The sequence below is a fragment of the Elephantulus edwardii genome, unplaced genomic scaffold, assembly GCF_000299155.1.
Source record: "Elephantulus edwardii isolate Elephantulus edwardi_28Jun2011 unplaced genomic scaffold, EleEdw1.0 scaffold00002, whole genome shotgun sequence".
Classification (NCBI taxonomy): domain Eukaryota; kingdom Metazoa; phylum Chordata; class Mammalia; order Macroscelidea; family Macroscelididae; genus Elephantulus; species Elephantulus edwardii.
In genome coordinates, this window is record NW_006399752.1 from 38,660,139 (window position 1) to 38,682,014 (window position 21,876).

A 21,876-nucleotide genomic window follows, 5' to 3' on the forward strand; every position below is an offset into this window, starting at 1 on the left:
AGTTTGTTTTGGGGTGTTATGGGTGAGATGTCGGGGTTCCACACTGTTCTCTGGGGCTGTGAGTGGATATCGACTCGATGGCAGTAAGTTTGTTTCGGGGTGTTATGGGCGAGATGTCGGGGAGACTGGCCTGGGAGTGGGGAGAGCTGGGCTCCAGACCCTTCTGTCATGGATTTGCTTTATGACCAAGCAGATCCTCTCTCTCTAGGCCTGTGTCTCCTCACAGTAATAATAACTAAATAATAACATAATGCAGGAGAAAGATGGGCAGTCTTCTCCTGTGTGATTAACTGCCTCTGAAAACCCGCTGGAGAGTCTGTTATGGTCTGGTTCTGACTCTACAGTACACAACAACAACAACAACATAATAATCACTAAATAACACTATACACAATTTACTGAATTATTGTTAGATGCCAAGTCTTCATATAAACAAAACCAGAGAATAAAACAATGCCGAACCCACTGCGCGTTCTGACACACTTGACCCTGTGGGTTGGAGCAGAACTTCCAGGGAAGTTGCCCGCGTCCACCGTCTTTACAGAAGTTGGCGCTCCAGCATCCCCCCCCCAAGGAATAGGTGGTACCTTCCACCACCTTCGGGTTCAGTAGCCGAGCACTTTACTCACTGCACCACCAGGCTTCCTCAAGTCTCTGCAAACCAAAACGCAAACCCATGGCCAACAGGCTGAGTCCAGCTCATGGCGACCCTCCGTCCGGTTTCTGAAGCTGTAAATAGTTGCTAGAAGAAACTGCCCCTCTTTCTCCCACAGAGCAGGTGCTGGGTTCAAACTGCCAACCTTTCAGTTCGGAGTCCACACGTTTACACCCTGTGCCTCCAGGCCTCCCTCACGTGTTGGTAAAAGCCCTGTGGAGGAGATGCTGTTCCTGTTCCCTCCTGAGCCTCGGGGTCTATTTCATGAGTCCAAGGAGGTTGGAAGTGACGAGCTGGTCTCCCAGGAACCCCACAGCTCCCGGCCGGCTCCCCGTCACTGCTCCGGGCCCTGCTTGTCCTGTGACAGTTGAGCTGGCCACTAGGTGTCAGCGCAGCCCCAGTCAGGCCCGCGGCCCACGGCCAGGCTCTTGGCCTTCCCAGACACAATTCCACCTGGGCCCTGAGTGTGTTAAAAAGCTCATTAAATCGAATCACCTGCTGACTCAACCTGTCCAGATGACCAGAAGTTTGAGAGAAACACTCCCCTGACAAAATGAATATTCCATTACGGGCTCTGTTGGGATTAAGTTTCACTCACTTAACTTATTTCTTCCCCCGCCCCCCTTTTCCTCTCTTTCCCTAAAATAACAGGCCCAGAGTCCTCCTGGGGAACTGACTGGATTCCGAAAGGTACGCTGTCTGCCATCTGCTCCAAGCGGCTGGAGGGCAGGGTGGCTGGAGGGTGGCAGGCCTGTGGCGCTGTGGGACTCTGGGGTTTTCTGGAAGGTTCTGTGAAGTCTGGGGAGTATTCGTGAGAAATCAGCTCTGGACTGCACTGTGCTGGGCCAGGGGTCTTTGCTCCTGAGAATTTCCAGGCTAATGGAAAAGGAAGCCAGACAGGGATGGGCAATGATGGCAGGCATGTGACAGAGAGATGCCTCAACCAACACTCCAGACCCACTACATTGAGTGGATTTCTAGTCACAGCCACCCTGCAGGATGGAGTAGAACTGCCATTGAGAGTTTCCAAGTTCTTTATAGAAGCAGAGTGTCTCATCTTCTCCTGAAGAGTGGCTGATGGGTTCAAACTGTTGACCTTTTGGTTAACTGGCAAATTCTTTAACCGCTGTGCCACTAAATCTCCCTGATAGATAGACAGACAGAGATAGATAGATAGATAGATAGATAGATAGATAGATAGATAGATAGAGACGAGAGAGGCTAGATAGATGGATAGATGGATATATGGATGGATGCATGGATGGATGGATGGATCGACGGACAGATGGGTACATGAATGGATGAATGGATGAGTGGATAAATAGGTAGGGCAAGAGATGGATGGGTAGGTGGGTAAATGGATAAGAGGATGGATAGATGATTAGATAGATGATAGATAGATAGATAGATAGATAGATAGATAGATAGATAGAGATAGGCAGATGGACAGACCTCAGTTTCCCCCAGTCTTTTCACATTATGACACATGTAGGAAGTAGTTGAAATGGGGCTTGTATCTGGACCACTCACAAGCCCTGTCCTGGCCACTCCGGGACCGCTGGCCACTCCGGAACTGCTGGCCAACCTGAAGCACCGTTTTCCGCCCACCTCTCTGCCTTGAATGCCACAGGTGGTGTCTGTGTTGGGAAGCCAGAGCTTCTGTCCCTGAGCCTGCATGAGAATCATTCAGAAAGATCTTTAAAATAGATTCTTGTTCCCCTCTAGAGTCTGACCCCGTAGGATTTGGTTTCTCTGAGTGCCCGGGGACCACACTTTGAGACTCGGAGTCTGAAGCCGTTGTCTCAAAGGCAGGCGCCTTCCATGCTCGTGGGCCTTTTGACAAGTCGCTTAGTGTCTATTTCTCAGTGACTCAGGTAGGAGCCACTGAGGACGGGTCTGTGGACACAGGTGGGGACTTGACTGCCACATCCCCGAGGCCCAGCGCGGACCACAGACACTGCCCTGGCTTCCCTGGGGGAAGAAGAAGCAGTGGCACCCGACAGGGGACATCCGCCCTCTGGTTGGGTCTGCTGTGGCTTTGTAGGTTGGGGGTGTGCACATGTGTGTGTGGGCGTGTGCACACGTACCCGTGTATGCCTGTACCCACAGAGCTGACAGGTAGAAAATAGGTGCTGTCTTCAAAAGCTGTAGCCTTGCCAACAGCCAACCCTCCCCTTTATTATTTTTAGTCCAGAGGAAGGAAAAAATTCTGCCCCAAAGCGAATTATTTATGAGCAGTTGCTTCTGCGTGCAGGTTTCCCCCACCCCCACGTCGTGCATGGAGTCATTGAGAGCCCCAGCTACGTCACGAGCTACAGCCTGATTGTTTGTATAAACAGAACAATTAAGATTTATTAAATTTGCAGCTGCCTGCGCACTTGCTGTGTTTCCCCACAGTTCAGGCAGCAGGGGCGATGTGGAATCCAGGCCAGAAGGCTGGTTCCTGTACTGAGCCTGTGAGGTGGGGCGCGGGGGTCTGCCTGCCTGAAATAGACTTTCATTTGCAAGCCCTTCAGTTTGTCTGGGTGGCTGAGGGCAGCATCCAAGTGCCTACGTGCAGGAGGAGAGAGCAGATGGTCATGCCCGGCACGGGGTGGGGTCTGTGGCTTCCCGCCTCCTGCTTGATACGCTTAACTTGGTGGGGAAACTGAGTCACAGAGAAACTCCTGGATCTGGGGAGAACCTTAATTGTCAACTTCCTTGTTGGGCTCTCTGAAGGTAGCTCATACCCCTTTGTGTGTGTGTGTGTGTGTGTGTGTGTGTGTGTGTGTGTGTGTGTGTAGCATTTAAGAGGCATATTAGAATGCCTCATTTCAGGAAGCATTTGAGATTTAGGTGATGATGAAGTAGCAGCTAAAGATGAATGGGGTGTCAGTGACAACGATGGTGCAGAAAGAGAGGAAGGAGATGACAGTGATGGTGGTGGTGCTGAGGAGGAGGATGATGCCGATGGGGGAGAGGAAGGAGAAGAAATTGGTGATGGTGGTGAAGTGGTGATGTCATTGATGATGTTCAGTAATAACAGCAGCAGTACTTGAGGACCTACTGTGTGACAGGCTCTGTCCTCTTTAATGCACACAACTCAGCCACGTGGCCACCATGATTACCTTGTTTACAGACAAGAACCTGGGGGCTGAAACAAGCTGAGTGGCCTTCCCAGGGTTCACCCCAGTGCTCTTAGGCAGACTGACGTCACCACTGCACAACCTCCATCACTTCCAATACTTTCCCCTTCCTTTCGTTCCTCGGATGGGTTGGACCTTTGAACCGTGCCCGAGATCCACGCTTGTTTTTATTGAGCTTGGCAGATGCTTCATTTTCTACCGAGTGAAGGGTTTTGGCAACCTTGCACTGACAAGTCTATCAGGATCTTTTTTCCCAACCACGTGTGCTCACTTCATATCTTTGTGTCATAGTTTTTGGGATTTTCCCCCCCCGATGTTTCAACTTTTCATAATCCTGCTGTACACTTGATAGATTATAAAACAAAAAGCCAAACCCACACCCACTGAGCGGGTTCCCATGGCAACCTCCATCACATTTCTGAGGCTGCCTTGCTCTCTCGTGAGGATTGTCTGGTGAGTGGAACAGCCAGCCTTCCAGGTAGCAGCCTGATGGACTCTAGGATAGTGTTGCTGTGCGCTGTCAAGTCAGACCTCCTCATAGCCGACCATCCTGTAGGTTTTCAGAGGCTGCAAACCGAATGGGAGATTGTCCATCTTTCTCCTTCAGAGTAGCTGGTGGATTCGAGCTGCCTGACTTTGGGTTGGCAGTGCAATTCTTTACCCATTCAGCCACCAGCGCCCCCTATAGGATTAGTAAGCATAACTTAAAAAAAAAACATATATAATTATATGCATAACCCTGGTGTAGCCACTTACCGTACAGAGGTAACTCGTGGTTGCTGTGAAGCTGAAGACTGTGACACTGATGTGTCATTACCCATAGTGGACAGGGTTTGGTGGAGCTCCCGGATTAAAACAAGCTTGGAAGCAGGAGTGGCACCCACTTCTGTAATAGCTTGCCTCCAGAAACCTTATGAACCTGGAGAAAGGATGAAAGTCACACAAGTGTTGAGGACTTTTGTTCATAGGGTCGCTATGAGTTCCCTATGACTTTACGGCACTTAACAACAGCAACAACATAATTATATTCATAGGAAATCCCAAGAAATATTCCAAGAAAAATACCATTAGAATTAGTAAGTGAATGTAGCAAAGTCACAGCATAGAGCATCAGTATGCAAAAATAAATTGTATTTCTACCAGTAAACTACCAACTGTGTACTACCAATAAACCATTGAAAAATAAGCATTTAAATATATTTTTTATAATGTAGGTAAACCAGTGTAAACTTTTTAAAAAAATTTAATTACATGAAAGTTTTTAAAAGTTGTAAGAAAAATGGAAATATGTACTGTATGAAAGTAAGCGTAACTTTTGTATGTACTGAGAACTTGGTAAAACTTGCTTTATTGCGTGTCTGGGATAGAACGTGCAGGGTCTCCGAGGTACTCGCGAGTATGTCTATACTTACATTAGCCCATTGCACAGATGAGGGAGCTGAGGCTGTGGGGCTGCAGGGTGGGTGCCCAGAGCCCGCCTCAATCACGCATTTACTCCGCAGGCCTGGGAGCGCTCTCCCGGATGGTGTGCTGAGGCTGCGGGGTTACAGGGTGCTTGCAGGGTGCCTCCTTGCCAAGCCCACCTGGCTCACCCCCATTTGCTCTGCAGGCCTGGCAGTGACGCCCACTCCTGGCAGGTGTGCTGAGGCTGTGTGTGTGTGGCAGGATGGTTTCATGGTGGCCCCCCGAAGCCTGCCCAGCTCACCCCCGTTTGCTCCGCAGGCCCGGTGGCGTGGCCTCGGTGGCCTCTCCCGGAAGGTGTGCCGATGCTGCATGGTTGCAGGGTGGCCCCCCTGGAGCCCGCCCGGCTCACGCCCCTTTGCTCCGCAGGTCCAGCGGCGTGGCCTTGGCAGCCTCTCCCGGAAGGTGTGCTGTGCAGCGCTGCCCCTGCAGCTGCTGTTGCTGCTGCTGCTGCTCCTACTCTTCCTGCTCCCGGTCGGCGACGACGCGCGCAGCTGCACTGCCGCCAACACCTTCGCTCGCTCCTTCAAGCTCATGCTGCACCACCAAGGGCCCCCACCCACATAGTGCCGGGACACTCAGGTGACTTCCTTTTCCAGCCTCCATCAGCCCCAGGCCTCCCCAGAGGACACGGGGGTACTGGGAGCAGAGACTGACCAAGGGCACAGAACAGCCACCGTGCAAATCTGCGTCCACGCTCCAAGAGCAGAATTCCTTTTTATACAGTGTTGTCTGCGTCTATTTATACAGATGTCTGTGTATGTGCAGCTAAGGGCTCTGTGTAGCCGTTTTATATGCTCCGATTGTAAACGTGTGCCTCATTTTCTATCTAATGGGTCTGTTTTGGAGTTGGGAAGACCCCTGTTTGCTCCTTTGATGGGGATTTGCAGCCTTTTGGTCTGGTTCTGCCCTGCACCCTAGAAATCGGGAGCATTTAATGTCACTGTTATGATAACCTCGGACCCAGAGCCAGCTCTCGGGCCCAGGTGTTTGTGAAGCACCAGCACAGAGGACAGCCAAGGCCGCCAGTCCTCACCCAGCCCAGTGACCCAGTGATGTTCAATCAGAACAGAGGTGCTTGTCTAGGGGAAGTTGACTGGAAGTGGATGTGGGACATATGAGCATCCCAGGGAAGTGACAGTGGGAGAGAGATGTGAGGGAGGAGAGGAGAGATGGCCCAGAACAGAGCAGGGACTGAAGGACCCTTCCAGAAAGGCTGGCTGTGTCCGTGTGCCAGGTCAGGGAGCAAGGACAGGGGAGGGACTTTGTGAGATGTCCCTACAGAATGGTGAGAGGCAACAACACAGCCCACACCTCCAAGTGGAGCTGAAGGTCTAGAGGGAAGCACCCACCACAGGGGGCTAAGGACCAAAGGACTGAGGCAGGACATGCCTTGTCGGACCCTCCCTTCTCCCCCAGAGGCGGGTCCACAGGAATAAGAACACCTTCAAAGGCGACCAGGGCCAGCTGCCCCAAACCAGGCTTCCTCCAGCAGCCACCCTGTAAGCTGTTTTCTGCCCACCATGTGGCCAGGAAGGGGCTGGAGCTGAGGGCAGGACCAGGTCTCCTCCTTCCCCAGGGAATTCTGGGACAGTTCTAGTTGGTGGTGGATATTTGCCGTCAAGTTAGAACCAGCTCGTAGCTGACCATCCAGGGGGGTTTTAGAAGCAGTTAATTGCGCAGGAGGAGACTGCCCATCCCTCTTCCACAGGACAGTTCTAGAAAACTTTAAAACTGGATTGCATTGTACCTAAACCAACACTAAGGTTTCCCTTTTAAAACAATCATTAAAAAGGAGTTTGCTACAAATAGGAGACCAGAAAAGACCCCGAGCCTTTGTCTCAGATTGGAATCTAAGTATTGTTGACCCAGAGGGGAAACTGAGTCTTCAAAGTGGGTCCCAGGGAGGGGCATGCCCGCTGCTTTTCAGCGTTTGTAGGGCAGGAGATGCTTGGTGCTGCCTCAGCATCCTTGGCTCCAGCTGTTTGGAAGCCAAGCCATCAGGCACTTCTCAGCGTTTCTGCCAAGTTAGGGGAAATCTAGGTTCTGGCTGGGCTGGCTTTGTCCTGCCTGTGAAAGTCCAGCTGTGGAAGCAGCTTTGGGATGCTCCCATCCCGACCCTCCCATTTCACAGCTGGGAAAACTGAGGCCCAAGAAGACCCAGTGTGGAGAAGGAACTCCCCACCTATGTCCACATGGTGAGAAGCAGAAGGTCAGCACCTACACTGGGTCCCCTCGGCCCCTGCAGTGTCCAATCCACCATCACACAGCCCACCTCATATCAGTAATGTCAAAACAAAAAGCCCTGTGTCCACACTATGGGCATCTGGGCCCTGTGGTGGGGTGGGAAAGAGTATCTCTGTATTTTTTTAAACTTGGACAATGATGCCCTAAATTCTGCTTGTTTGCATAACTTTTTTATACAAGAGAACTGATGTTTATATTTTCCATACTTTTTTTATAAATACAGTTGTGATGTAACAGCCACTCCCTGGTGCTTTCAGATACAACCTCTCTTTCGCTTGCTGTGGGCGCAGGCGTTGATCTTTGTGAGGACTCAGTTCTGCAGCCTCTTTAACAACCACCTTGAGAAACTCTCAGGTGTCATTTCTGGAACCTGACAGGGGATGTGTCAGGATGTGTCCTCCTGGCCTGAGACAGTGGACCTGGGGGTGGAGAAGTGTGGATGTATGCATTTGTGTGTGCATGTATGTACTTATGTGTACCTGTGTGTACATGTGTGTCCGTGTGTACTTGTCTGTGCATATGTGTATATGAATGTGTGTGCATGTGTGTGTCTTATGTACTTGCTTGTGTGTGCATGTTAATGAGTGTACATGTGTGTACCTGTGTATATTGTGTACCTGCTTGTATGTGTATGTTAATGAGTATACATGTGTGCACCTGTGTGTATTGTGTACCTGCTTGTGTGTGTATGTTAGAGTGTACCTGTGTGTATTGTGTATATCTGCTTATATGTGTATGTGAGTAAGTGTATGTGTGTGCCTGCGTGTGTATTGTGTACCTGCTTGTGTGTGTATGTGAATAAGTGTACGTGTGTGCCTGTGTGTATTGTGTACCTGCTTGTGTGTGTATGTTAATGAGTGTACATGTGTGTACCTGCATGCCTCTGTATGTGTGCAAATGCAGGTGTGCCTGCCTGTACATGTATGTGCATGTGTACACTGGTTTGAGAGAGATAAAGAAAAAGAAGACAGTGGCAAAGAGAAAGAAAATGAGAGAGGAGAGAAAGATAGAGGAAGGGAGGGGGAAAAGGAGGGAGGGAGGGAGGCAGGAGAGAAGAGGGGAGCATGAGGGACCGAGGCCCCGCAATGCAGCTGGCTGCCCCTCTATTGAAGGAAAGACGTGTGGGGGGAGAGGAACAGGCAGTGAGGTCGGGAGACACCCAGAGGTACCAGGTGAGAGGCGAGGAGGGAGCCTGTGAACAGAAACTCCACCTCTCCCTGGGTGCCTGTGGGTGTTGGGCCCACTAGCAGACACTTTACAAGCCTTGAATTCTTAGTCATGCTTAGAGCTCATTATTATGTCACCCTCATTTTTGAGTTGAGAAAACAGATGCTTAGAGATAGTAAGAGACTATCAGAAGTGGGATTCGAACCAGGTCTGTCTCGCTTCAGAGCCACACTTGAGGCTGACTGCCTGTCACCTCCAGGGAGGGACAGGCTTCTTTGCGCAAGTATCCCTGCCTGTGCCCGGTGGGGCTTGGATCCAAGCATGCCTGTCCCCCCATGGACTGGCCTGTGCTTGGAAAGGGCCCCACTCTTAGTTGTTCAGTCTTCACAGCTCTCAGTGGGCTGGGGACACATCACAGCCTGTGAGCAAGGACCCTGGTAGGTCTGTCATCTCCTCACCCACAGGCTGGGGGATGAGACTGGTCCACAGGTTAGAATGTCCCTAAATACACGGGCAGGGTGTGTGTGGTGCCAGGTCAAACCTCGGTGGTCGGCCAGATGGCTGCTTTCTTCTGGTTATCTGGTGGCTTCCCTTCTGGATCTTTCCTAGAACTTTCAAGAAGCCCAGCTCAGCCTAGTCCAGCCCACTGGCTATGTCTCTCTGAGCCTCCAGTGTGCACGGGGGTGTGTGTAAATAAGGGACATGTACATGCATGAAACAGTTTGCGTGAGTGCTCTGTGCTTACAGCTGCTGTGTGTGTGCATATGAATGTGTTAGAAAGCAGTGTGTGTGTGTGTGCGCGTGCGTGTACACCAGTGTGTGTGCGTGTGTGCTGGTGTGCATGCATCCATGAATGGATTGTGTGTGCATGAACGCAATGTGTGTGTGTTTGTATGATCACGTTTTCATGCATGTGAATGTGGTATGTCCTTGAATGGGTGCTCATACGTGCACATGTGTGTGCTCTGTACACACATCCCTGTCCCGCAGCCCAGCGGGCAGCCCAGCTCTCCATCCTGGGTTCCCATCATGACAGTGCCCCTGGCTCCATTCACCCGGACGCATGAATCAGGCCAGTCTTCCTGAGGCCCGGTGAGCTGTCTGGTGACAGCAACTGGTCAACCTTCTACCACGTCCATTCAGGGAGGAAGAGCCACCTGACCGTGAGGCCCTGTCCTTTGGTGTCCGTGGCTGGCTTCCGGGTGATGCCTCTTTCCTCTCAGGTCAGCAGCAGAGCAGCTAATTCTACTTCATTCTGTGGATCCCAAGTTTGTGCAGTTCTGAGTGTGTGTGTGTGTGTGTGTGTGTGTGTGTGTGTTTGGTATGTGGTATCAATGATGTGGGGGTATGTCATCTGTATATGTGGTATGTGTGTCTGTGGTACCTTTGTGTATCTGACTCTGTGTGTGTATGTGTGCGTATCAGTATGTGGTGTACAAGAATGTGTGTGTGTGTTGTGTGCTGTGTGGTAATTATGTCTGTCTGTTCGGTGCATGGTCTGTGTGTCTCCGTATGTGTCTATGGTATGCATATGGGGGGTGGTAAGTGTCTCTCTGTGTGTATTCCCATGTGTGGTGTATACACTGTCTGTGTGTACAATGTCTGTGTTTCTGTGTGTGTATGCCTGTGAGTGCTGTGTAGTGGTGTGTATATGTGTTTATGTGTGTCTTTTTGTGTGCATGTCGGTGTGTGATATACATGCTGGATGTGTGTGTGTGTGTGTGTGTGTGTGTGTGTGTGGTGTGTATGGTATTTGTGTCTATCTGTTGGGGGGGTGTCTGAGTCTCTGTGTGTGCATGTTACTGTATGGTGTACCTGTTGTGGGTGTGTTTATGTGTGTCTGTTAGGGAGAGTTTCTATGTGTCTCTGGTATACATGTGGGGATGGGGGTGGGGTGTCCTACCGGTGTGTGTGTGTATGTCTGTGTGGGAACATGTCGGGGGGTGTGCATGTCAGTTTGTGTGTACATGTTGTGTCTCTGTGTGTGCATGTTAGTGTATGGTGTACATGTCGGGTTTGTGTGTGTATTTCAGAAGCTAGTGACCCTGGCAACATTTATTGGGCACCAAAGGTATTGTTGTTGTTGTTGTTATGTGCCGTCGAGTCGTTTGTGACTCATAGCGACCCTATGTACAACAGCCCTAAACTCCGCTCTGTCCTGTGCCAATCGCACTGTCTCTGACACTCCCATCCCGATTACCCCAGTCACTGAATCAATCCACCTCATAGAGGGTCTAGAATGAGGAAAATGGCAATTTGAGGAGGAGTGAGACTTTTTCCCAGCGTCAACTCCAAACCCCGTGCTCCCATTGGAAGTACCCACCCAGTCTGGCGGGGCTGTTAGTTCTGAACACTCAGAAGATCGTGGACAGGGCACAGATGTGGGCTTTTCTTCCACGAGTGTCCTTGCCCAGCTGATGACAGTGGCTGGTGTCTCCACACGAAGAGGGTTCTTCAGTCCTGCCTCCCTCCACCTGGGGGCTTGGCTGCATCCTTGCTCACTCTTCACCCCAAAACCAGGGTCACCTGAGCGCTCACCTGTCCTTAGCCCACAGACCTGGTTACCTGTGAGACCATTAGCTAGAGACCACCTGATAGATGGTCAGGTTCATCCGTGTGAACCAGGTGATGACTCTGTGTGTGTGTGTGTACATGCGTGTACAAACAAATGTGTGTAAATGCTGCCCAAGTGGTGTCTGGTGTCAAAAGGAAGCTAACTTCATTGTTAAAACCATTCTAAAATATAAACAGTGCCCACGGGACCATTTCCGCTCTCGCCATGTCATTTGTGATTGTAAAACAAGCATTTGCAATAAATTCTGCTTCCTGGGAAGGCGTGCAGCGTGGGAGCCAGACTCTCAGGACACGTGCTGTCATCTCAGATCAAGTCCACCATCAACTGGACGTCTCTCCCAGCACTGACACCTGCCTTCCTATCAGCTGGTGTGTTACATTCACGTGGCGGTTTCTCTCTTTCTCCTCCTGTTCTCGTCGAAGTAGCATCATTCTGGATAAGGGCGTGTGATGTTCTTGTAAATTGTCTTGTTTTTTTCTTAAATGCATTTGCTTTATGTTTGGAAATTAAAAATACATATATTTTTTGGTCTATGAAGCATGGCGTGGTTTGGGAATTCTTATATTGCAGCAAAGGGCTCGTCTGAAGAGGTATGAAGAGAAAGGTGATGCCTGGCAGGGCTGCCTTCCTTTAAACTATGGCTTCCTGGAGGAATTAACACCCCATTCAGCGGGGGCTGAGGAACACCCTCCTGGGGGTGTTTTATCTGGGCCGAGCATCAGCCTCACTGACCGAATGTTCCTTGAACATCCCAGCACCTCCAGGACCTGTCAATCACACTCTCGGGGTGGCAGGCAGGGCGGGCTTGCAAATCCTCTCTGAGTAAGAGACGCGCCTTGTATCAGCTCTGGCCCACAGCAGCTGCACGTGGGTCCAAGCAGGAGTGAGCTTCACAAGCTCGCAGTGGCTGGTTTTCAGGAGCAGGGCTCCAGGCCTTTCTTCCGAGGGACGACCTCTACAGGGATTCGAACCTCCAACCTCTACAGCAGCAGCAAAGCACATTAACCACTGATAGCACCCATGAATGGACCTCTCCGATAAACCAAGGTGAGCAAACCTAGACGTCTCGAGCTGCAGAGCCCCACCCCTCCGTCAAAGCCCTGTTGAGTGGCTTGTTTAACAGTTGTTAGGTGGGAGCTTTGGCTTTCTAGCCCACCGAGGACTGGAAGGGAAGCCTGAGAAGCAGGACACTCCTTCTTCCTGTTTGTGCCAACATCTGAGATTCCGAACAGAGCCGCACTCCTTGGCCCGGAGCACTTTCCATTAAAAGGCTTCAGTATAGAGAGGTTTCATCTCTTGCATCATTTATGTGCCTAGTGAGAACTGTTTTAAATCTGTCATTGTTTTAATAATGCATGTGGTGCTTTCCCAAAGCTTTTTCCACATCTCTGTAACCTTGAGAAACAGTTTCTCACCTTTTGGCAGGAAAGACAGACAGGGCCCTCGGGGGAGAAGCAATGAAGCCTCCATCCCTCACTCCTTAAACCAAAAAAGCCCAAACTCACTGCCTTCTGGTTGACCCACCTCCAGGCCAGAACAGACCTGCCCCCTGGGGCTCCCAGGTTCCAGTCTTCTCAGAGGCAGACTTCATCTCATGGGTGTTGGGTAGCTGCGAACCACAAACCTTTTAGTTAGCTCTCTGATGGTTAATCCCCCTTGGCACCAGGGCTCCTTCCTCACCCCTTAGCCCACAAGAAACCACCACTGACAAGCTGATATTTACTCAGCAGCCCCTCACCAGCTTTCCCTCTCTCAGGGAGGAGACTGCCTCCCCTTGCTTCCACACATCAACGGGTGGATTCGAACCAGAGCCTCTTGGTTGGCAGCCCAACACTCAACCTACCATAACACAAAAGCCCCTCCAGTGACTCGTAGAAGGGGAGGGCAGAGTTATAGTCACTGTGTCAAATAAAGCAAGTGACATCCCAAACTGGGAGTGAAGGCAAAATAATTTAGAACTTTCTAGATTTGGCCTTCAGTGTGGATTACATCTCAACATCAAGGAAACAAAAATCCTCACCCTTGGGGCAATAGGCAAAAAGGATGCAAGATGGAGAAAAGATTGGAATTGGCAATGATTTCACCTTGTTTCCATCCATAATCAAGACTGCCGGTACTAGCAGTCAAGAGATCAGAAGACATAGAACAGTCTGCTGTCAGGGACCTCTCGAAAAGCCTGCAGAACGATGATGCCAGTGTAATGACTAAGTTGTTCCTGATCCAAGCCCTAGTCTTTCTAATTACCTGCTCTGCATCTGAGAGCTGGCAATGAAGAAGGATGATAGGAGAAGAATCTATGCCTTTGTGTTGTGGTGTTGGAGAAGAGCATTGACTATTCCATGGACTGTCAGGAGAACACGTCTTGAAGGTGCAACCAGAGTGCTCCTTGGAGGCAAGGATGGAGAAGCTTCCTCTCACATTCTTTGGGTGTGTTGTCAGCAGAAGCTATTCCTTGGAAAGGGGCATCTTTCTTGGAAAGGTGGAGGGTGGGCGTAAGACAGGAAGCCCCTCAACAGTATCTGCAGCCATGTGCTCAGGTGTGTCGGGGATGATGAGACGGTGTGGGACAGCACAGGATTCAGATCTGCGGTTTACAGGGTTAGGAGTCATCCTGACTCGACAGCATCTACCTCAACAGCACACTTGAGGATTCAGTCCATTCAGGTAGGTCCTGAAGTTGACCATTTCAAAGCGGCCTCTGGGCTTTGGACTTGGTGCAGGAGAAGAGCAGAGGAGGGGGAGGAAGGGCCAGAAGGCTGCTCTGTCAGGAGAGGCCACTGGCCTCCAGGTTTTAACCAAGGATGGGAGAAGAGAGTTGCTGGTGCTCCAGTTTGTATCGCTGCGGATGTCAGACGCTTACCCCTGCCTGCCTGTGGCAGGGCCTGCATTTATAAATTCTACAACATATTTACAACAGAAAGGAGTGAGTTCTCCAAGCATTTCTGGATGCACTGGTTAAAAAATCTTTTAAAAAGCCAGTTCCACCAATGGACTCTGGCTCAAACCTCCAGGAGGTTTTCAGTCGCTGATCTTTCAGAAGATCACCAGCCCTTTCTTCTGGGCAACTCTCGGTGGGCCCGAACCTCCAGACTTGCGGTTAGCAACCAAATTCATTTGCACCACCCAGAGACTCTGCTGAAATCTTAGAGTTGTGGCAACTGCACTCAAAGAAACCCTCCTAAATCCCAGGCCCTGGTAAAGTGTCTTCTCACCCCCTCATCCTCTGTCCCCTAACACAGGACACAATGTAAAGACAGACAGGACTTGGTCCACCAGGATATTCTACCCCTTGGGAATGCATGGAATTGGTTATAGCATTGCTGTTTAACTGGTTCTAAAAGCCCTAATCCATGTCCTGTGAAGTATGCCGTGTATCAACTCTCCCGATTAAATGTGGCGTACATGTTTATTTCTACAAAGCAGGCTTCACACTCAGGGGCAGGAGCTGCGGCATGAAAACATTGTCTAGGTAGAAAGCTGGGCTCAGCCCCCCACCCCCACTTCAATTTGGCACCTTCGGGGACCCTAACTCGCTGTGAAAGTAACAAGAAGCAGAGGCTGGTCTCTCACCCTTTATGGCGCTCATTCCCTTGTTCTGGGCCGGGAGATTAATTCCCTTTTATGACCGTCTAGTTTCTTTTCACAACCAGGCATCCTATGGAAGTAATTACCATACCTCTGCTTTCATCAATGGCTTCCAACCCTGACGGTGACACGTTTAATTGGAGAGATTCATCATCGTCTTCTGTGAACCCCTGGACGACACGGCCCATAAGCCCAGCGGCCTTGCCTAGCCCACCTTACCAGCTCGTCCAGCCCGACTTACCTGGCTCCTGCCCTGACCTCTGCCCACCTGCTTCCCCCTATTACATTTCCAGGGGGAGCGGCCGACAGGCTGGAGGGTTTCCACTGCTGGGACCCCCACTCTGCAATTGCTCTTTGGCACACATCCTGGTCCCCCTCCCAGATCAGACCTGGTCTTCACTGGGGCCTTCTCCCGCCTTGTCTAGGGGGAGGGCTACTTCGCGACGGATGCCGAGGGAAATGGTTCCAGACTCCCCGAGACACAGCCTGGCTCGCGGCACCGGCTCGGGTTTCCTGTCCTTGAGCTTGTGCAAATAATTGAGGCCCTTGGTTGGGAATGAGATGATGAGACGACAGAAAGAAAAAGTAAACTGGGCAACAGCGCCCTACACAGTCGAATCCAACTCGCGGTGACTCCCCATCAGTTTTTCCAAGGCTAAGAAGGTTTGCAGGAGGAGGCTGCAGAGATCGAACCTCTGACCTTTTGGTTAGCCCCTCAACAGGTAACCACACCCTCACCCCACCCCCTGCCGCCCTCAAGTTGAGTCTGACTCATAGCGACTGCCCCCGCCCCCAGTCAAGTTTCTGAGGCTGTAAATCTTTATAATAGACTAACCTTTCCCCTGAGGGGGTAGCTGGGGCCACGAACTGTTGACTTTTCAGTTAGCAGTCCGAGATGGAGCCCACCAGGCCTCCAGGGTCCCATAGACACGCACATACACACACACACACACACACACACACACACACACACACACATACACACACACATCACAATAAATTGTGGCTAACATTGAGAAGAACAGGAATCCCAGAAAACCTGATTGTGCTCATGCATAACCTATACCTGGACCACAAAGCAGTTGTCAGAACACAGCAAAGAAACACAGCATGGTTCAAAATCAAGAAAGGAATGCATCGGATGCATCCTGTCTCCATACCTTCTCAATCTATATGCATTTGGGAGGCTGGACTTTACGAGGAAGAATGCGGCACTAAGATTGGAGGAAGACTCATCAATCTGCATTACGTAGATGACATAACCTTACTTGCTGAAGTTGAGGAGGACTTAAAACATTTGCTGCAGAAGGTCAAGGACTAGTCTTCAGTGTGGATTGAAACACTATCAGGAAGACAAAGATTCTCGTCACCAGGTCTACTGGCAGCACTACGACAGATGGAGAAGACATTGATATGGTTGACAATTTCAGCTTGCTCAGCTCCACAATCAACACTCTTGGCACCAGCAGTCAGGAAATCAAAAGACGAATTATACTGGGAAAATCTGCTGCCAGGGACCTCTCCAGAGTGCTGAGAGGCAACCATGTCAGTCTAGAGACTAAGGTCCACTTGATCCAAGCCATGGTATCTGTGATTACTTACTATGCATCAGAGAGCTAGACAAAGAATGACAGGAAAAGAATCTGTGCCTTTGAACTGTGGTGTTGGAATAGAATATTGAACATACCATGGACGGCCAAAAGAACAAACAGGTCTGGCCTAGAGAGGATAAAACCAAGCTTCTCCTTAGAGGCAAGGATTTTTAAGCCCCAACTGGCAGACTTTGAGCATGTTGCCAGGAAGAACCAATCCTTGGAGAAGGACATCATGCTTGGAAATATGGAGGGACAGCGCAGGAGAGGAAGACCCTGGAGAAGATGGATTAACAGCACATGAGAGAAAGACCCTGGATGGATTGGCACAGTAATGGGAGTAATAGGGGTAGGAGCGTTGGAAGCAGTGAAATTGGCTCAGGACAGGACAGGACTCAGAACTATTGTACATAGAGTTGCTATGAGTGGCAAGTAACTCAGCAGCACATAACAACATGTGTGTGTGTGTGTGTGTGTGCGCGCGCGCGCCTGACACTCTGGTGGCTTTTCAGGGGTAATACTCGCATGGGAGGAGACTGCCCATCCTTCTCTCATGGAGCAGCTAGTAGCTTCGAACACTGCGTGCCTTTGGTATAGCTGTGCAGATTCTTACCACTACACCACCAGCATGTCTCTCTCTCTCTGTGCGCGTGTGTATGTGTGTGTGTGTGTGTGTGTATCTCTATCTCTAGGTCTATCTCTCTCTATCTCATCATCATCTCTCTCTCTCTCTTTCTCTCTCTCTCTCATCTGTGTTGTGCTGTCAGCTATGACTCATAGCAGTCCTATGAACAACAAATCTGAACTCTGATCTATTATACGCCAACCTCACAATCTCTGGCACGCTTGAGCCCACTCCTTCAGTCACTGTGTCAGTCCACCTGATTGAGGACCTTCTTCTCCTTTGCTGCTTCCCTACCTTTCCAAGTGTGATGTCCCTCTCCAAGGAATAGCCTCTCCTAGCAACATGGCCAAAGTATGCAAGACGAAGCTTCACCATCCTTGCCTCCAAAGAGCAGATACACACATGCACACACATCTGTACACGTATGTATGTAGATATGACAGAAGTTCTGATTGCCTAGTGACAGGATGCTGTCCTGTAACCTCAAAGACACGTGGTTCAAATCCACCAGGTGGTCCGTGGTAGAAAGAGGGCAATCTCTTCGCACACGATGCAATTAACTGCCCTTGTAAACCTGCTACAGGATCAGCAACGACTTGGTTCCAACAGTAAACAATGTAAATATGCATGTTAATGTGCACGGGATCCTGGGTTGCATCCTGGAAGAGTGGGCAAACCGGCAGGTTCAAACACAGCCTTCAGTAGCATTAGCTGTATTGTCCCACATGCATTTCTGGGGTTGACAAATATCTCATGGTCACATTAATGTTGGAGGAAATTGGGTGGCATCATGTGAGAACTCTGTGCCACTTTTTTTCTAATGCCAGTTATTAAAAATATGTTTGTGTGTTCATGGTCTTGGGAAAATGGTAGAATGCTTTTACCTTGACATTCTTTTACCTTTAAACTTGGGAATGAATCTGGTCCAGGAACCGCAGTTGTCACTGTTGTTGGGTGCTGTGGAGACGGCTCTGACTCAAGTGACCCACGTCTACCCAAACAAAGCATGGCCCAGTTCTGCAGCCTCCTGACCCTCGCTGCTGGGCTGAAGTTCATCATCACGGTCACTGTGTCAATCTATCCTATCAGAGGTCTTCTTCCTTTTGGCTGGCCCTTGCTTTGCCAAGCGTGATGTCCTTCTCCAAGGATTGGACCCTCCTGATAAAACAAGTCAACAGCCTCGCTTCAAAGGAACATTCTGGCTGGGCTTCCATCAAGACAGTTCTGTTGTTTCCACAGTCCCGGGTATATTCAGTGTCCGTCATCAACACAGCGATCCCATCTCCCAGGAGCCCTCATGGGGCATGGGGACACACTTGGCTAATTGAATTTATGGTGGTTCAGCCCCATCTGCTGTTTAACAAATTCATAGCTCTAGACTTTTTACGGTCACATTAATAAAACCTCCACACCCACTGTTGTTGGGTTGATTCCAACTTAGTGACCTTCCTTTCGTTTCTGAGGCTTCATGTGTCTACAGGAGAAAACGGATTCTCTCTCTTCCACAGAATGATGGGATTTGGTGGATTTGAACTGTCAGCTTTCGGGTCAGCAGCCTGATATGTTACACACTATGCTACCAGGGGTCTCACTTTCATATTGTTGTTGTTACATACCATCAAGTGGGAACCTGAACTTGCAGCATATTTTCAGGTGCAGTAAATAGCACAAGAGGACACTGTTCATCCTTCTCCCACAGACCAGCTGGTAGGTTCGAACCACACACCTTTGAGTTGGCAGCACAACTCCTTACCACTAAGCCACCAGAGTTCCCTGCTTTCATATGCTGTTTGTTATCGTTGTTTTTAGGTGCTGTTGAATCAAGCACAACTCATAGTGACCCTGTGAACAACAGGTCTGAACCCTGCCCTATCCTGTGCCATCCTCACAATCTCTGACACACTGGAGCCCAGTGATGCTGTCATCATATCAGTTCATCTTGGTTTTTTGTTGTTTTTTTTTTTAAATTTTTTCATTCTTGTGTGTGTGTGTGTGTGTGTGTGTACCATCAAATCAGATCTGACTGGTACAGGAAGAGATTACCCCTCCTTCTCCAGCAGAGCATCTGCTGTCAGTTCATCTTGTTGAAGGTCTTCCTCTCCTTCACTGACTCCCTACTTTTCCGAGCATGACGTCCCTCTCCAAGGAACAGCCTCTCCTGGCAACACACCCAGAGTATGTGAGATGAAACCTTATCATCTTTGCCTCCAAGTAGCACTCTGGCTGTACTTTTCCCAAGACGTAGCTGTTTGTCTTTTTGCCATTCATGGACTATTCAGGGATCTTCTCCAACACTGAAGGCTTATTCCTTCCAAAAGAGCAGATGGAAAAGCACCCACTCAATTTGAAGCTTAAAGAAACAGGTACAGAGGTGTTTCAATACTCGTTCCTCGTCTCTGCTCCTGTAACTACCCTGAAACACTCAAACGTGAACAGCTTATCGGGATTGCTGTAAAACGCTATGTTTATAACTTGTAGACAAACTACAGATACCCTATTAGATGATTGCTTTATCCAAATAAAATGCCTCAGGTTCATGTATGTCTTCACAAGTTTTAGTGCCATATATTATGAAAGAAATATGTCTCTTTTTGTACCTGCAGGAACAATGGCTAATTTTTAAAGTCTTTGGGTATTTTTTAAAATTATTATGATTATGATTATTATCAAGAAGACAAAGATTCTCACCACTGGGCCAATTGGCAGCATCAGGATGGATGGTGAAGAGATTGAGATTGTTCACAGCTTTAGTTTGCTTGGCTCCACAGTCAACATTCTTGGCACCAGTAGCCAGGAAATTAAAATATGTATTGCCATGGGAAAGTCTGCTGATAGGGACCTCTACAAAGTACCTAAGAGCAATGGTGTTTCTTTGGAGACTAAGGTGTGCCTGATACAGGCCATGGTCTTTGCTGTCACTTGTTATGCATCAGATAGTTGGACAATGACTAAGGAGGATAGAAGGAGAATTGATGCCTTTGAGCTGTGGTGCTGGAGAAGAGTATTGACTGTACCATGGACTGCTAGGAAAACAAACAGATTCATCCTGGAAAGGGTTAAACTGGGTGGCTCCTTGGAGGCAAGGATTCTGAGGCTCCGTCTAACATACTTTGGACATGTCATAAGGAGGGACTGGTCCTTAGAGAGGGACATCATGCTTGGTAGGGTGAAGGGACAGCGCAGGAGGAGAAGGCCCTCTATGAGGTGGATTGATTCAGTGACTGGGGTAATCGGGATGGGTGTATCAGAGATGGTGCGATTGGCACAGGACAGAGCGGAGTTTAGGGCTGTTGTACATAGGGTCGCTATGAGTTGCAAGCGACTCGACAGCACATAACAACAACAACAAAAACAACATGATTATTATTATTATTATTATTTATTTTAATGAAAATTTACAGAGACTTAGGATTTCCATTTATTCATTGTTGCACTTTTCTCCCTGCCCATCCCTCCTCTCCAGTTAGTTCTTCTCTTTGAAAAGTAAAAGAAAAATTCTTTCACTGTTATGCAATCCCTCCCCCCAAGTCCACTCCACTATGCAGCCTTCGTTCTGGACTCCTGTCATGACAATAATACCTAATCACATATCCCTTTCAAACAGTTCTCTCTCTCATCTGTTCCAATGCAGTCTACATTATCTATCCCATGTTTGGTTTCAAAGGCACTGATAATGTGTATGCATCATGTGCATGCTGTTCCTGAGAATAAAGGCCTGGCAACCTCCTCCGGTAGAGATCACAGCCTTGGAAACCTACAGGTGGTTCTACTCTGTTCCACAGGGGTCCGCAGGGTTGCTAAAGGATCCCAGTGGCTCAGCAGGTTATGTGCTGGGCTGCTACCCAATAAACTTGTAGTTTGGATCCACCAGCAGCTCCATGAGAGAAATATGAGGCAGGCAGCTCCTCAGAAGATTTACAGCTTCAGAAACCCAATGGACAGCCCCCACCATGGGAACTGACTGTGAGTATAGGCCTAATGGTTGGGGTTTTGTTTTTTTTTAAAAAATTAGATGATTTAATTTATTCTTTTTTTGCGGGGGGGGGGTCTGTTTCTCTCTTTCTTTAAAAAATATTTAACTTCTCTGGGGTGTTTGATCTGAACCCCAAGTATTAGCAGCCTCTTGTTCACCAACTACTGCTGGGGACTTAGAGTGGGTGATCTGGGGCTTGCAAATAGTCCTGGGGACACTCATTGAGGGGAAATCGGAGACTCAGACAGGGTTCAGTTGCAGATAAACTCTAACTAGCTCAATGACATGAAAGGATCACTATGAATCAGGATCAACTTGTGTGCAGACCACAGCAGCAACCTCATCAATAAGGGAGATAGGAAACTGCCCAGCTAATGAGAGAGGGCTTGACAGCAGGGTGTGGGGCGAGCTCCCTGACCTCCTGGAAGGGCTTGACTTAGACCACTCTGAGATTTCAGAATCAGCTCTCAGACCTGGGACCAAGGAGCCTGGTCCTTGATAGGGAAGCTGCCTGCACCCGCCCCCTGCTGGGAGGATGCTGCAACTGCACGCTGGTCCACTTTGCTCTTGACTTGGTCTTCACTGTGTGATGGGCTCCCGGGAGAGCTGGAAAAGTTCAGGTCCTTGGAGATTTTGAGATATGGACAGCAGAAAAAGGTCCAGTATGTAAAATGATCGTGATTATCTCTTGCTTTGCAAATGTCACACCGAGGTGACATCTTCTCTGGAAAGTTCCCCCTATAACCACAGTCTATCTTTGGGACCGAAGAATCCTGTTGTCTCTACTCCCACCTACAGCAGCAAAGTAGATACCTCATGTCCTCATCTCCATGCTGGGGGTCAGGAAAATGGAAGAAAATGCTAGGTCTCA

At 49.3% G+C, this 21,876-nt stretch overlaps 1 protein-coding gene across 1 annotated transcript in view; it reads left to right on the forward strand.

The window, feature by feature from the left end:
• Positions 1-5,808, forward strand: part of SYNE3 (spectrin repeat containing, nuclear envelope family member 3) — a 57,937-nt gene extending 52,129 nt beyond the window's left edge. The window contains exons 16-17 of the mRNA XM_006879091.1: positions 1,307-1,345; positions 5,611-5,808. Of these exons, the coding sequence (XP_006879153.1) occupies positions 1,307-1,345; positions 5,611-5,808 (237 nt within the window). The remainder of the gene's footprint in view (positions 1-1,306; positions 1,346-5,610) is intronic.
• Positions 5,809-21,876: the final 16,068 nt, after the last annotated feature.